This window comes from Dryobates pubescens, chromosome 24 (assembly GCF_014839835.1).
Source record: "Dryobates pubescens isolate bDryPub1 chromosome 24, bDryPub1.pri, whole genome shotgun sequence".
NCBI lineage: Eukaryota > Metazoa > Chordata > Aves > Piciformes > Picidae > Dryobates > Dryobates pubescens.
In genome coordinates this window covers 17,101,111-17,114,774 of record NC_071635.1, presented here as the reverse complement: position 1 = coordinate 17,114,774, position 13,664 = coordinate 17,101,111, and the positions used below count along the sequence as shown (strand labels likewise).

General features: G+C 68.9%; 1 protein-coding gene across 1 annotated transcript in view; it reads right to left on the bottom strand.

Moving 5' to 3' along the window:
• LOC128898472 (glycerol-3-phosphate acyltransferase 3-like) overlaps positions 1-13,664 on the bottom strand; it is a 48,778-nt gene that overhangs the window by 25,248 nt on the left and 9,866 nt on the right. Inside the window, exons 2-3 of the mRNA XM_054172528.1 lie at positions 12,545-12,617; positions 1,191-1,452 (exon numbers count right to left, since the gene is read on the bottom strand). Of these exons, the coding sequence (XP_054028503.1) occupies positions 1,191-1,452; positions 12,545-12,617 (335 nt within the window). The remainder of the gene's footprint in view (positions 1-1,190; positions 1,453-12,544; positions 12,618-13,664) is intronic.

Genomic DNA, 13,664 nt, shown 5'->3' with positions numbered 1-13,664 from the left:
CTCAGGGGGTCTCTCATCACAGGGGCAGCAGCAGGGGGGCTCAGGGGGCTCAGGGGGCTCAGGGGGGGCTCAGGGGGTCTCAGGGGTCTCAGGGGGTCTCAGGGGGTCTCAGGGGTCTCAGGGGGTCTCAGGGGGTCTCAGGGGTCTCAGGGGGGGCTCAGGGGTCTCAGGGGGGGCTCAGGGGTCTCAGGGGTCTCAGGGGGGGCTCAGGGGGCTCAGGGGTCTCAGGGGGCTCAGGGGGCTCAGGGGGGGCTCAGGGGGGTCTCAGGGGGTTCAGGGGGCTCAGGGGGGTCTCAGGGGGGTCTCAGGGGTCTCAGGGGGGTCTCAGGAGGGCTCAGGGGGTCTCAGGGGTCTCAGGGGGCTCAGGGGTCTCAGGGGGGGCTCAGGGGTCTCAGGGGGTCTCAGGGGTCTCAGGGGGGGCTCAGGGGTCTCAGGCAGCCTCAGGGGGTCTCAGGGGGGGCTCAGGGGGGGCTCAGGGGGGGCTCAGGGGGGCTCAGGCAGCCTCAGGGGGGGGCTCAGGGGTCTCAGGGGGTCTCAGGGGGTCTCAGGCAGTCTCAGGGGGTCTCAGGGGGGCTCAGGGGGGTTCAGGGGGGCTCAGGGGGGCTCAGGGGGTCCCTCACTGCAGGGGCAGCAGCAGGGGGCTCAGGGGGGGCTCAGGGGGTCTCAGGGGGCTCAGGGGGGCTCAGGGGGCACAGGGGGGTCTCAGGGGGCACAGGGGGGGCTCAGGGGTCTCAGGGGGCTCAGGTGGGGCTCAGGGGGTCTCAGGGAGCTCAGGGGGGGCTCAGGGGGCTCAGGGGTCTCAGGGGGGGCTCAGGGGGTCTCAGGGAGCTCAGGGGTCTCAGGGGGTCTCAGGGGGCTCAGGGGTCTCAGGGGTCTCAGGCAGCCTCAGGGGGCTCAGGGGGGTCTCAGGGGTCTCAGGGGCTTCAGGGGGGGCTCAGGGGGGGCTCAGGGGTCTCAGGGGGTTCAGGGGGCTCTCAGGGGGCTCTCAGGGGGCTCAGGGGTCTCAGGCAGCCTCAGGGGGGTCTCAGGGGGTCTCAGGGGGTCTCAGGGGTCTCAGGCAGCCTCAGGGGGTCTCAGGGGGCTCAGGGGTCTCAGGCAGCCTCAGGGGGGTCTCAGGGGGGGCTCAGGCAGCCTCAGGGGGGGTCTCAGGGGTCTCAGGGGGTTCAGGGGGGGTCTCAGGGGTCCCTCACCGCAGCGGCAGCAGCAGCCCGTAGCGCAGCAGCACCCCCAGCCCCCAGAGCAGGCTGAGCCGCAGGCTGACGTAGCGGAAGCGCAGGTTGGTCCTGGTGAGGAGGTTCCAGGAGAGCAGCTGCTGGGAGGAGAAGCTCTGGGTGACCTCATCCTGCACGATGGCCTCCAGGCCCCGCCGGCAGAAGTGGCAGACGTGGCACAGCCGGAAGCCGGCCGGGCCCGGCGCCGGCCCCGCGGCGGGCTGCAGCCGCTCGATGATGCCTGGGGGAGGGCGAGCGTGGAGGGGGTCCTGCAGGCAGGGCAGCCTCAGGCCCTGCTCAGCACCCTCAGGCCCTGCTCGGCACCCTCAGGCCCCCTCAGCACCCTCAGGCCCTGCTCAGCACCCTCAGCCCCTGCTCGGCACCCTCAGCCTCTCCTCAGCACCCTCAGCCCCCCTCAGCACCCTCAGCCCCTGCTCAGCACCCTCAGCACCCCTCGGCACCCTCAGCCCCTGCTCAGCACCCTCAGCCCCTGCTCAGCACCCTCAGCCCCTGCTCGGCACCCTCAGGCCCTGCTCGGCACCCTCAGGCCCTGCTCAGCACCCTCAGCCCCTGCTCAGCACCCTCAGCCCCTGCTCAGCACCCTCAGCCCCTGCTCAGCACCCTCAGGCCCTGCTCGGCACCCTCAGGCCCTGCTCGGCAGCCTCAGGCCCTGCTCGGCACCCTCAGGCCCTGCTCGGCACCCTCAGGCCCTGCTCGGCACCCTCAGCCCCTGCTCGGCACCCTCAGGCCCTGCTCAGCACCCTCAGGCCCTGCTCAGCACCCTCAGGCCCTGCTCGGCACCCTCAGGCCCTGCTCGGCACCCTCAGGCCCTGCTCGGCACCCTCAGGCCCTGCTCAGCACCCTCAGGCCCTGCTCGGCACCCTCAGCCCCTGCTCGGCACCCTCAGGCCCTGCTCGGCACCCTCAGGCCCCCTCAGCACCCTCAGGCCCTGCTCAGCACCCTCAGGCCCTGCTCGGCACCCTCAGGACCTGCTCAGCACCCTCAGGCCCTGCTCAGCACCCTCAGGCCCTGCTCGGCACCCTCAGCCCCTCCTCGGCACCCTCAGGCCCTGCTCGGCACCCTCAGGCCCTGCTCGGCACCCTCAGCCCCTGCCCGGCACCCTCAGGCCCTGCTCAGCACCCTCAGGCCCTGCTCAGCACCCTCAGGCCCCCTCAGCACCCTCAGGCCCTGCTCAGCACCCTCAGGCCCTGCTCGGCACCCTCAGGCCCTGCTCAGCACCCTCAGGCCCTGCTCGGCACCCTCAGGCCCTGCTCGGCACCCTCAGGCCCTGCTCGGCACCCTCAGGCCCTGCTCAGCACCCTCAGGCCCTGCTCGGCACCCTCAGCCCCTGCTCGGCACCCTCAGGCCCTGCTCAGCACCCTCAGGCCCCCTCAGCACCCTCAGGCCCTGCTCAGCACCCTCAGGCCCTGCTCGGCACCCTCAGGCCCTGCTCAGCACCCTCAGGCCCTGCTCAGCACCCTCAGCCCCTGCTCGGCACCCTCAGCCCCTGCTCAGCACCCTCAGGCCCTGCTCGGCACCCTCAGCCCCTGCCCGGCACCCTCAGGCCCTGCTCAGCACCCTCAGGCCCCCTCAGCACCCTCAGGCCCTGCTCAGCACCCTCAGGCCCTGCTCAGCACCCTCAGGCCCTGCTCAGCACCCTCAGGCCCCCTCAGCACCCTCAGGCCCTGCTCAGCACCCTCAGGCCCTGCTCAGCACCCTCAGCCCCTGCTCGGCACCCTCAGCCTCTCCTCAGCACCCTCAGCCCCCCTCAGCACCCTCAGCCCCTGCTCAGCACCCTCAGCACCCCTCGGCACCCTCAGCCCCTGCTCAGCACCCTCAGCCCCTGCTCAGCACCCTCAGCCCCTGCTCGGCACCCTCAGGCCCTGCTCGGCACCCTCAGGCCCTGCTCAGCACCCTCAGCCCCTGCTCAGCACCCTCAGCCCCTGCTCAGCACCCTCAGCCCCTGCTCAGCACCCTCAGGCCCTGCTCGGCACCCTCAGGCCCTGCTCGGCAGCCTCAGGCCCTGCTCGGCAGCCTCAGGCCCTGCTCGGCAGCCTCAGGCCCTGCTCGGCACCCTCAGCCCCTGCTCGGCACCCTCAGCCCCTGCTCGGCACCCTCAGGCCCTGCTCAGCACCCTCAGGCCCTGCTCAGCACCCTCAGGCCCTGCTCGGCACCCTCAGGCCCTGCTCGGCACCCTCAGGCCCTGCTCGGCACCCTCAGGCCCTGCTCGGCACCCTCAGGCCCTGCTCGGCACCCTCAGCCCCTGCTCGGCACCCTCAGGCCCTGCTCGGCACCCTCAGGCCCCCTCAGCACCCTCAGGCCCTGCTCAGCACCCTCAGGCCCTGCTCGGCACCCTCAGGACCTGCTCAGCACCCTCAGGCCCTGCTCAGCACCCTCAGGCCCTGCTCGGCACCCTCAGCCCCTCCTCGGCAGCCTCAGGCCCTGCTCGGCACCCTCAGGCCCTGCTCGGCACCCTCAGCCCCTGCCCGGCACCCTCAGGCCCTGCTCAGCACCCTCAGGCCCTGCTCAGCACCCTCAGGCCCCCTCAGCACCCTCAGGCCCTGCTCAGCACCCTCAGGCCCTGCTCGGCACCCTCAGGCCCTGCTCAGCACCCTCAGGCCCTGCTCGGCACCCTCAGGCCCTGCTCGGCACCCTCAGGCCCTGCTCGGCACCCTCAGGCCCTGCTCAGCACCCTCAGGCCCTGCTCGGCACCCTCAGCCCCTGCTCGGCACCCTCAGGCCCTGCTCAGCACCCTCAGGCCCCCTCAGCACCCTCAGGCCCTGCTCAGCACCCTCAGGCCCTGCTCGGCACCCTCAGGCCCTGCTCAGCACCCTCAGGCCCTGCTCAGCACCCTCAGCCCCTGCTCGGCACCCTCAGCCCCTGCTCGGCACCCTCAGGCCCTGCTCGGCACCCTCAGGCCCTGCCCGGCACCCTCAGGCCCTGCTCAGCACCCTCAGGCCCCCTCAGCACCCTCAGGCCCTGCTCAGCACCCTCAGGCCCTGCTCAGCACCCTCAGGCCCTGCTCAGCACCCTCAGGCCCCCTCAGCACCCTCAGGCCCTGCTCAGCACCCTCAGGCCCTGCTCAGCACCCTCAGCCCCTGCTCGGCACCCTCAGGCCCTGCTCGGCACCCTCAGGCCCTGCTCAGCACCCTCAGGCCCTGCTCGGCACCCTCAGCCCCTGCCCGGCACCCTCAGGCCCCCTCAGCACCCTCAGGCCCTGCTCAGCACCCTCAGGCCCGCTCGGCACCCTCAGCCCCTGCTCGGCACCCTCAGGCCCTGCTCAGCACCCTCAGCCCCTGCTCAGCACCCTCAGGCCCTGCTCGGCACCCTCAGGCCCTGCTCAGCACCCTCAGCCCCTGCTCGGCACCCTCAGGCCCTGCTCAGCACCCTCAGCCCCTGCTCAGCACCCTCAGGCCCTGCTCAGCACCCTCAGGCCCTGCTCGGCAGCCTCAGGCCCTGCTCGGCACCCTCAGGCCCTGCTCGGCACCCTCAGGCCCTGCTCGGCACCCTCAGGCCCTGCTCGGCACCCTCAGCCCCTGCTCAGCACCCTCAGGCCCTGCTCAGCACCCTCAGCCCCTGCTCAGCACCCTCAGCCCCCCTCAGCACCCTCAGGCCCCCTCAGCACCCTCAGCCCCTGCTCGGCACCCTCAGGCCCTGCTCGGCACCCTCAGCCCCTGCTCGGCACCCTCAGGCCCTGCTCGGCACCCTCAGCCCCTGCTCGGCACCCTCAGGCCCTGCTCGGCACCCTCAGGCCCTGCTCAGCACCCTCAGGCCCCCTCAGCACCCTCAGCCCCTGCTCGGCAGCCTCAGGCCCCCTCAGCACCCTCAGGCCCTGCTCGGCACCCTCAGGCCCTGCTCGGCAGCCTCAGGCCCTGCTCGGCACCCTCAGGCCCTGCTCGGCACCCTCAGGCCCTGCTCGGCACCCTCAGCCTCTCCTCAGCACCCTCAGCCCCTGCTCAGCACCCTCAGGCCCTGCTCAGCACCCTCAGGCCCTGCTCAGCACCCTCAGCCCCTGCTCGGCACCCTCAGGCCCTGCTCAGCACCCTCAGGCCCTGCTCGGCACCCTCAGCCCCCCTCAGCACCCTCAGGCCCTGCTCGGCACCCTCAGGCCCTGCTCAGCACCCTCAGCCCCTGCTCGGCACCCTCAGCCCCCCTCAGCACCCTCAGGCCCTGCTCAGCACCCTCACCCCCCTCAGCACCCTCAGCCCCTGCTCAGCACCCTCAGGCCCTGCTCGGCACCCTCAGGCCCTGCTCGGCACCCTCAGGCCCTGCTCGGCACCCTCAGCCTCTCCTCAGCACCCTCAGCCCCTGCTCAGCACCCTCAGGCCCTGCTCAGCACCCTCAGGCCCTGCTCGGCACCCTCAGCCCCCCTCAGCACCCTCAGGCCCTGCTCAGCACCCTCAGGCCCTGCTCGGCACCCTCAGCCCCCCTCAGCACCCTCAGGCCCTGCTCAGCACCCTCAGCCCCTGCTCGGCACCCTCAGGCCCTGCTCAGCACCCTCAGCCCCTGCTCAGCACCCTCAGGCCCTGCTCGGCACCCTCAGGCCCTGCTCGGCACCCTCAGCCCCTGCTCAGCACCCTCAGGCCCTGCTCGGCACCCTCAGCCCCTGCTCGGCACCCTCAGGCCCTGCTCAGCACCCTCAGCCCCTGCTCGGCACCCTCAGGCCCTGCTCAGCACCCTCAGCCCCTGCTCAGCACCCTCAGGCCCTGCTCAGCACCCTCAGCCCCTGCTCAGCACCCTCAGGCCCTGCTCAGCACCCTCAGCCCCTGCTCAGCACCCTCAGGCCCTGCTCGGCACCCTCAGCCCCTGCTCGGCACCCTCAGGCCCTGCTCGGCACCCTCAGGCCCTGCTCGGCACCCTCAGCCCCTGCTCAGCCCCCTCAGGCCCTGCTCGGCACCCTCAGCCCCCCTCAGCACCCTCAGGCCCTGCTCAGCACCCTCAGGCCCTGCTCGGCACCCTCAGGCCCTGCTCAGCACCCTCAGCCCCTCCTCAGCACCCCCCCAGCACCCTCAGCCCCTCCTCAGCACCCTCAGCCTCTCCTCAGCACCCTCCCAGCACCCTCAGCCTCTCCTCAGCACCCTCCCAGCACCCTCAGCCCCTCCTCAGCACCCCCCCAGCACCCTCAACCTCTCCTCAGCCTCTCCTCAGCACCCTCAGCCTCTCCTCAGCAACCCCCCAGCACCCCCAGCCCCTCCTCAGCCCCTCCTCAGCACCCTCAGCCTCTCCTCAGCACCCTCAGCCCCTCCTCAGCACCCCCAGCCCCTCCTCAGCCTCTCCTCAGCACCCTCAGCCTCTCCTCAGCACCCTGTAGCACCCTCAGCTTCTCCTCAGCCTCTCCAACCCCCTCCCCAGGCTCATTGCTGTCCCCTGGAGCTGCTGCAGCCCCTCCAGATCCTTTCCCCAGGGAGGGCCCAGAGCTGCAGACAGTGCTGTGGGGAGGCCCCCCCGGTGCTGGGCACAGGGCAGGATCCCCTCCCAGCCCTGCTGCCCACATGGCTCCAGGTCCTTGTGCTGGGGGCCCAGAGCTGCCCCAGCCCTGCAGGGGAGGGCTGAGCAGAGCAGAGGGCAGAATCCCCTCCCTGCCCCTGCTGCCCACACTGCTGGGGCTCAGCCCAGCACAGCCTTGGCTTCTGGGCTGCCAGCTGCCCTTGCTGCCTGCTGGGGAGCTGCTCCTCCCCCAGCACCCCCAGGGCCTAATCCTCAGCACTGCTCTCTGCCCCTTCCCCACCCAGCCTGGCTCTGTGCTTGGCACTGCCCTCAGCCAGCTGCAGGACCTTGCCCTTGGCCTGCTTGAGCTTCAGGAGGTTGCCTTGGGGCCAGCTCTGCAGCCTGCCCAGAGCCCTCTGGCTGGATCCTTCCCTCCAGCCTGGTGTCCCTGGCAGGCTGCTGAGGCTGCCTGCACCCCACTGCCCCTTGGCCAGCTCTGGTCCCAGCCCCAGCCCTGCTCACTGCTCTGCACCTGGACAAGGAGCCTCTGGCTGCCCCCCTGAGTGCAGCCTTCCCTCCTGCAGAGGAGGCTCAGGGGAGACCTTCTTGCTCTCTGCAGCTCCCTGCAGGGAGGTTGGAGCCAGCTGGGGGTTGGTCTCTTCTGCCAGGCCCCCAGCAGCAGAACAAGAGGACACAGTCTCAAGCTGTGCCAGGGGAGGTTTAGGCTGGAGGGGAGGAGAAAGTTCTTCCCAGCAAGAGGAATTGGCCACTGGGATGAGCTGCCCAGGGAGGTGGTGGAGTCCCCAGCCCTGGAGGTGTTCAGGAAGAGCCTGGATGAGGCCCTTGGTGCCATGGTTGAGTTGCTCAGATGGTGCTGGGGGGGGAGGTTGGACTGGATGAGCTCTGAGGCCTTTCCCAGCCTGGTTAATTCCATTCTAATTAAGCTGACATCTTCCTGGTCCCCAGCTCTGGCCTGAGGTTGGTGCCAGCTGCCCAGCCTGTGGCTGCTGGGGGGCTGTGACCCTGCTGGGCAGCAGATGTTGGTTAGGAGCCTGGCAGCAGCACTCAGAGCTGCTCCAGCTGTGTGGGGCTGGCCTGAGGCAAGCTCCCAGCTCCTTGCTGGTGCTCTGCTCTGGAGCTGGCCTCTGGTGCTCCCTGGATTCCTCTCCCACTGCCCCACTCCCCCTCCTCCCTGGCTGACCTCAGGCTGCCTGCTGCCTGCCCCTGGTGCTGCAGGGCAGGGGAGGGCTCTCAGCTCAGCCCAGGCCACCCCAGGTGCTCTCTGACCCTCTCCTAGCCAGGACCTCTCTCTTGCCCTCCCATGCCCAGCAGCTGAGGTGCCAGGGGAGATGAGCTCCTACTGCACAGCTCCAGCAGCAGCCCAGCTGCAGCCCCTGACCTCTGCCTGGGGCTGCTGGGCCAGGCAGGGAGAGGAAGCCCTTGCTGCATCATCCCTGGCAGCCTGGCAAGCACAGACAGCAGGGCACTGCCAGCTGCAGGACTCCCCCACCCTGCCCTCCCCTCCCCCAAACACAGCCCCACTCCTCCCAGGGCACTGCTGAGGGAGGCAGGAAGGGCTCTGTGCTCAGCCCCCCTCACCCAGCAGCTACAGACAGCAGAGCTCAGCCCTGCTGAGAGCTGGGGCTGAGCAGCAGAGCTGCTGGCAGCTGCAGCTGCTGCCACCACAGCCCCTGGCATGCAGCACCCAGAGAGGGGCAAGGAAGGAGCTGAGGGGTCTGCAGAACAGCTCTGGGGAGCAGGGGCTGAGGGGAGAGGGGGAGAGGAGGCTGAGGGGAGAGGGGAAGAGGAGGCTGAGGGGAGAGGGGGAAAGAGGAGGCTGAGGGGAGAGGGGGAAAGAGGAGGCTGAGGGGGAGAGGGGAAGAGGAGGCTGAGGGGAGAGGGGAAGAGGAGGCTGAGGGGAGAGGGGGAAAGAGGAGGCTGAGGGGAGAGGGGAAGAGGAGGCTGAGGGGAGAGGGGAAGAGGAGGCTGAGGGGAGAGGGGGAAAGAGGAGGCTGAGGGGAGAGGGGGCAAAGAGGAGGCTGAGGGGAGAGGGGAAGAGGAGGCTGAGGGGAGAGGGGGAAAGAGGAGGCTGAGGGGAGAGGGGGAAAGAGGAGGCTGAGGGGAGAGGGGAAGAGGAGGCTGAGGGGAGAGGGGAAGAGGAGGCTGAGGGGAGAGGGGGCAAAGAGGAGGCTGAGGGGAGAGGGGGAGAGGGGAAGAGGAGGCTGGGGGGAGAGGGGAAGAGGAGGCTGAGGGGAGAGGGGAAGAGGAGGCTGAGGGGGAGAGGGGGAAAGAGGAGGCTGAGGGGAGAGGGGAAGAGGAGGCTGAGGGGAGAGGGGAAGAGGAGGCTGAGGGGAGAGGGGAAGAGGAGGCTGAGGGGAGAGGGGGAAAGAGGAGGCTGAGGGGAGAGGGGAAGAGGAGGCTGAGGGGAGAGGGGGAAAGAGGAGGCTGAGGGGGGAGGGGAAGAGGAGGCTGAGGGGGGAGGGGGCAAAGAGGAGGCTGAGGGGGCAGGGGGAGAGGGGAAGAGGAGGCTGGGGGGGGAAGAGGAGGCTGAGGGGGAGAGAGGGCAAAGAGGAGGCTGAGGGGAGAGGGAAAGAGGAGGCTGAGGGGGAGAGGGGAAGAGGAGGCTGAGGGGGAGAGGGGGCAAAGAGGAGGCTGAGGGGAGAGGGAAAGAGGAGGCTGAGGGGGAGAGGGGGCAAAGAGGAGGCTGAGGGGGAGAGGGGGAAAGAGGAGGCTGAGGGGAGAGAGGGCAAAGAGGAGGCTGAGGGGAGAAGGGGGAAGAGGAGGCTGAGGGGAGAAGGGGGAAGAGGAGGCTGAGGGGAGAAGGGGCAAAGAGGAGGCTGAGGGGAGAGGGGGGAAGAGGAGGCTGAGGGGGAGAGGGGGGAAGAGGAGGCTGAGGGGGAGAGGGGGGAAGAGGAGGCTGAGGGGAGAGAGGGCAAAGAGGAGGCTGAGGGGAGAGGGGGGAAGAGGAGGCTGAGGGGAGAGGGGGGAAGAGGAGGCTGAGGGGAGAGGGGGAAAGAGGAGGCTGAGGAGGAGAGGGGAAGAGGAGGCTGAGGGGAGAGGGGGCAAAGAGGAGGCTGAGGGGGAGAGGGGGAAGAGGAGGCTGAGGGGAGAGGGGGCAAAGAGGAGGCTGAGGGGGAGAGAGGGCAAAGAGGAGGCTGAGGGGAGAGGGGGGAAGAGGAGGCTGAGGGGAGAGGGGGCAAAGAGGAGGCTGAGGGGAGAGGGGGAAAGAGGAGGCTGAGGGGAGAGGGGAAGAGGAGGCTGAGGGGAGAGGGGAAGAGGAGGCTGAGGGGAGAGGGGGCAAAGAGGAGGCTGAGGGGGAGAGAGGGCAAAGAGGAGGCTGAGGGGAGAGGGGGGAAGAGGAGGCTGAGGGGAGAAGGGGCAAAGAGGAGGCTGAGGGGAGAGGGGGGAAGAGGAGGCTGAGGGGAGAGAGAGCAAAGAGGAGGCTGAGGGGAGGGGGGGGAAGAGGAGGCTGAGGGGGAGAGGGGGGAAGAGGAGGCTGAGGGGGAGAGGGGGCAAGAGGAGGCTGAGGGGGAGAGGGGGCAAGAGGAGGCTGAGGTGAGAGAGGGCAAAGAGGAGGCTGAGGGGAGAGAGGGCAAAGAGGAGGCTGAGGGGGAGAGGGGGGAAGAGGAGGCTGAGGGGGAGAGGGGGGAAGAGGAGGCTGAGGGGAGAGGGAAAGAGGAGGCTGAGGGGGAGAGGGAAAGAGGAGGCTGAGGGGGAGAGGGAAAGAGGAGGCTGAGGGGGAGAGGGAAAGAGGAGGCTGAGGGGGAGAGGGGGGAAGAGGAGGCTGAGGGGAGAGCTTCCTGCTCTCCACAGCTGCCTGAGAGGAGGCTGAAGCTTTTCTGCCTAGGAACAAGGGCCAGGAGGAGAGGCAATGGCCTCAGGCTGCCCCAGGGGAGGCTCAGGTTGGAGAGGAGAAGAAACTCCTTGGCTGCAAGGGTTCTGCAAGCCTGGCCCAGGCTGCCCAGGGAGGGGGTTGGATGCTCATCCCTGGAGGGGTTGCAGAGCTGTGGTGCTGAGGCCATGGCTCAGCCCCAGCCTGAGTGATAGGGAGGGACAGGAGTTGGGGGGCTGGAGCAGAAGTAGAAGTGGGGAGCTGGAGCTTGGCTGTGAGGAAGAAGTTGTTGGCCAGGAGGGTGGTGAGAGCCTGGCCCAGGCTGCCCAGGGAGGTGGTGGAAGCCTCCTGGCTGGAGGTGTTTGCAGCCAGGCTGGAGGTGGCTGTGAGCAACCTGCTGTGGTGTGAGGTGTCCCTGCCCAGGGCAGGGGGCTGGGGCTGCCTGAGCCTGGGGGTCCCTCCCAGCCCTGGCAGCTCTGTGCCTCTAAGGCAGTCCTGGACCAGGGGCAGCCCAACCCTGGCTGCAGAGCTCTGCTCAGCCTCCTCCTGGGCACACTCAGGCTGCCCTCACTGCCCTGAGAGCTCCCAAGGCTCACAGCCAACTCTGACCCAGTGGAGGCCTCCCCAGCAGAAGCCAGGAGACAGCAGAGGAACTCCTGTGCCAGCTGGGCCAAAGGAGGAAGGATGAAGCAACTCCTCAGCTGGCCTCTGCAGGCACTGAGGGCAAGAGGCTCCTCTGGCAGGCAGTCAGCTCGCTGCAGGGGGCAAGGGGAGGAGGAGAACACCACAGACCTGCAGCCTGAGCCCCACAGCTGGGGGCAGAGAGGGGGCACTGCTCACTGAGCACCCAGAGCCCCTCAGGTGGACTCTGATGCTGCCAGGACTGAGGCCAACAGCCCTGGGAGCAGTGACCCAAGGACAAGATGTCAAGAGCCACAATCAAGCTCATCAGCTCCAACCTGGGACCCAGTCCCCAGCCCCTCCTGACAGCCAAACCCTGGCTCCAAGGGCCTCAGCCAGGCTCCTCCTGAACCCCTCCAGGGCTGGGGACTCCACCACCTCCCTGGGCAGCTCATCCCAGTGGCCAATTCCTCTTGCTGGGAAGAACTTTCTCCTCCCCTCCAGCCTCAACCTCCCCTGGCACAGCTGCAGACTGTGTCCTCTTGTTCTGCTGCTGGGGGCCTGGCAGAAGAGACCAACCCCCAGCTGGCTCCAACCTCCCTGCAGGGAGTTGCAGAGAGCAAGAAGGTCTCCCCTGAGCCTCCTCTTCTGCAGGCTGAGCAACCCCAGCTCCCTCAGCCTCTCCTCACAGGGCTGTGCCCCAGACCCCTCCCCAGCCCTGTGCCCCAGACCCCTCCCCAGCTTTGTTGCCCTTCTCTGGACACCTTCCAGCAGCTCAACCTCTTTCCTACCCTCAGGAGCCCAGAGCTGGACACAGGACTCAAGCTGTGGCCTCAGCAGTGCTGAGCACAGGGCACAAGGACTTCCCTGCTCCTGCTGGCCACACTCTGCCTGACCCAGGCCAGGCTGCCCTTGGCCTTCTTGGCCCCCTGGGCACACTGCTGCCTCCTCTTCAGCTGCTCTCCCCCAGCACCCCCAGGTCCCTCTCTGCCTGGCTGCTCTCAGCCCCTCTGCCCCCAGCCTGTGGCACTGCCTGGGGTTGCTGTGGCCAAAGTGCAGCCCCTGGCACTTGGCTGTGTTCAATCTCCTGCCCTTGGCCTCTGCCCCTCTGCCCAGCCTGGCCAGGTCCCTCTGCAGAGCTCTGCTGCCCTCTAACAGCTCAGCTCCTGCCCCCAGCTTGCTGCCAGCTGCACATTCCCTGCTGATGGAGGCCTGGGCACACTGCTGGCTCCTGTTCAGCTGCTGTCAGCCAGGGCCAGGGCCAGAGCAGTGTGCAGGAAGGGCTCTGCAGCAGCAGCAGCAGCAGGGCAGCTCTCTCTGATGCAAGAGGGAGCTGCCAGCACCCAACCTCCTCTCCATTTCTCACACACTCCTCCAGCTTCTCCATTCCAGAAGCACTCAGCCCAGCCTCAGACCACAGGGTTAGGCAACCTGCCCCTGCCCAGGCTCTCACCATTGGCTGCAGGACTCCTTGGCCTCTCAGGTCGTGGCTTTGGGGCTCCTTTCTGTGACCCGAGGGTGGCCCACTGCAGAGAGAGAGCAGAGGTGAAGGGCACAGCCTGGGGGCTGCCTGCAGCAGCAGCAGCTCAGCACAGCCAGCCTGGGGGCTGCACAGAGCCTCCCTGCACCAGGGCCAACCCCACACCCTCCCCAGACCCTGAATCCCAGCATGGCTTAGGCTGGGTCAGATCTCCCTCCTCTGCCTCATCTCAGTGCAGCCTTTCACCGTCTGAGATCCTTGGCCCTGCTCCTGGCACTGCCAGCCCCTGGCCACAGTCCCTCCCCAGCCCTCCTGGAGCCCCTCAGGGACTGGAAGCTGCTCTGAGGTCTCCCTGCAGCCTTCTCCTCTCCAGCAGCCCCAACTCTCCCAGCCTGGCCCCACAGGGGAGGCTCTGCAGCCTCTGAGCATCTCTGTGGCCTCCTCTGGAGCCACACAGCCTCTCTTGCCCTCCTGGTGGTGGTCTCCTCCCCTCCTGACCCCAACCAGCCCAGCCTCTGGCCTGCAGGTGTTGGCTGGCTGGCACTGTGCAGCCTTGGATGCTTGGAGAGCCTCCAGGGAGAAGTGCTGAGCCCTGAGCTGGCAGAGCCTGGGAGCAGGGCAGAGCCTGGAGCAGGGCAGAGCAGGGCTGGAGAGCTGCAGGCTCTGCAGATCCTCTACCCTGAGTCATCAGGGCAGAGCTGCTGAGCAGGGCTGAGGGAAGGGTCAGCAACCAGGGCAAAGGCAAAGCTCTGCCTGCCAGGGGAGCAACCTGAATGCCTTTGCCTGGGGAAACTCTTGAAGTCCAACCATCCTCTCCTGGAGCCCCTCAGGGACTGGGAGGCTGCTCTGAGGTCTGCCTGCAGCCTTCTCCTCTCCAGCAGCCCCAGCTCTCCCAGCCTGGCCCCACAACAAAGGCTCTGCAGCCTCTGAGCATCTCTGTGGCCTCCTCTGGAGCCTCTCCAGCAGCTCCAGGTCCTTGTGCTGGGGGCTCCAGAGCTGCCCCAGCCCTGCAGGGGAGGGCTGAGCAGAGCAGAGGGCAGAATCCCCTCCCTGCCCCTGCTGCCCACACTGCTGGGGCTCAGCCCAGCACAGC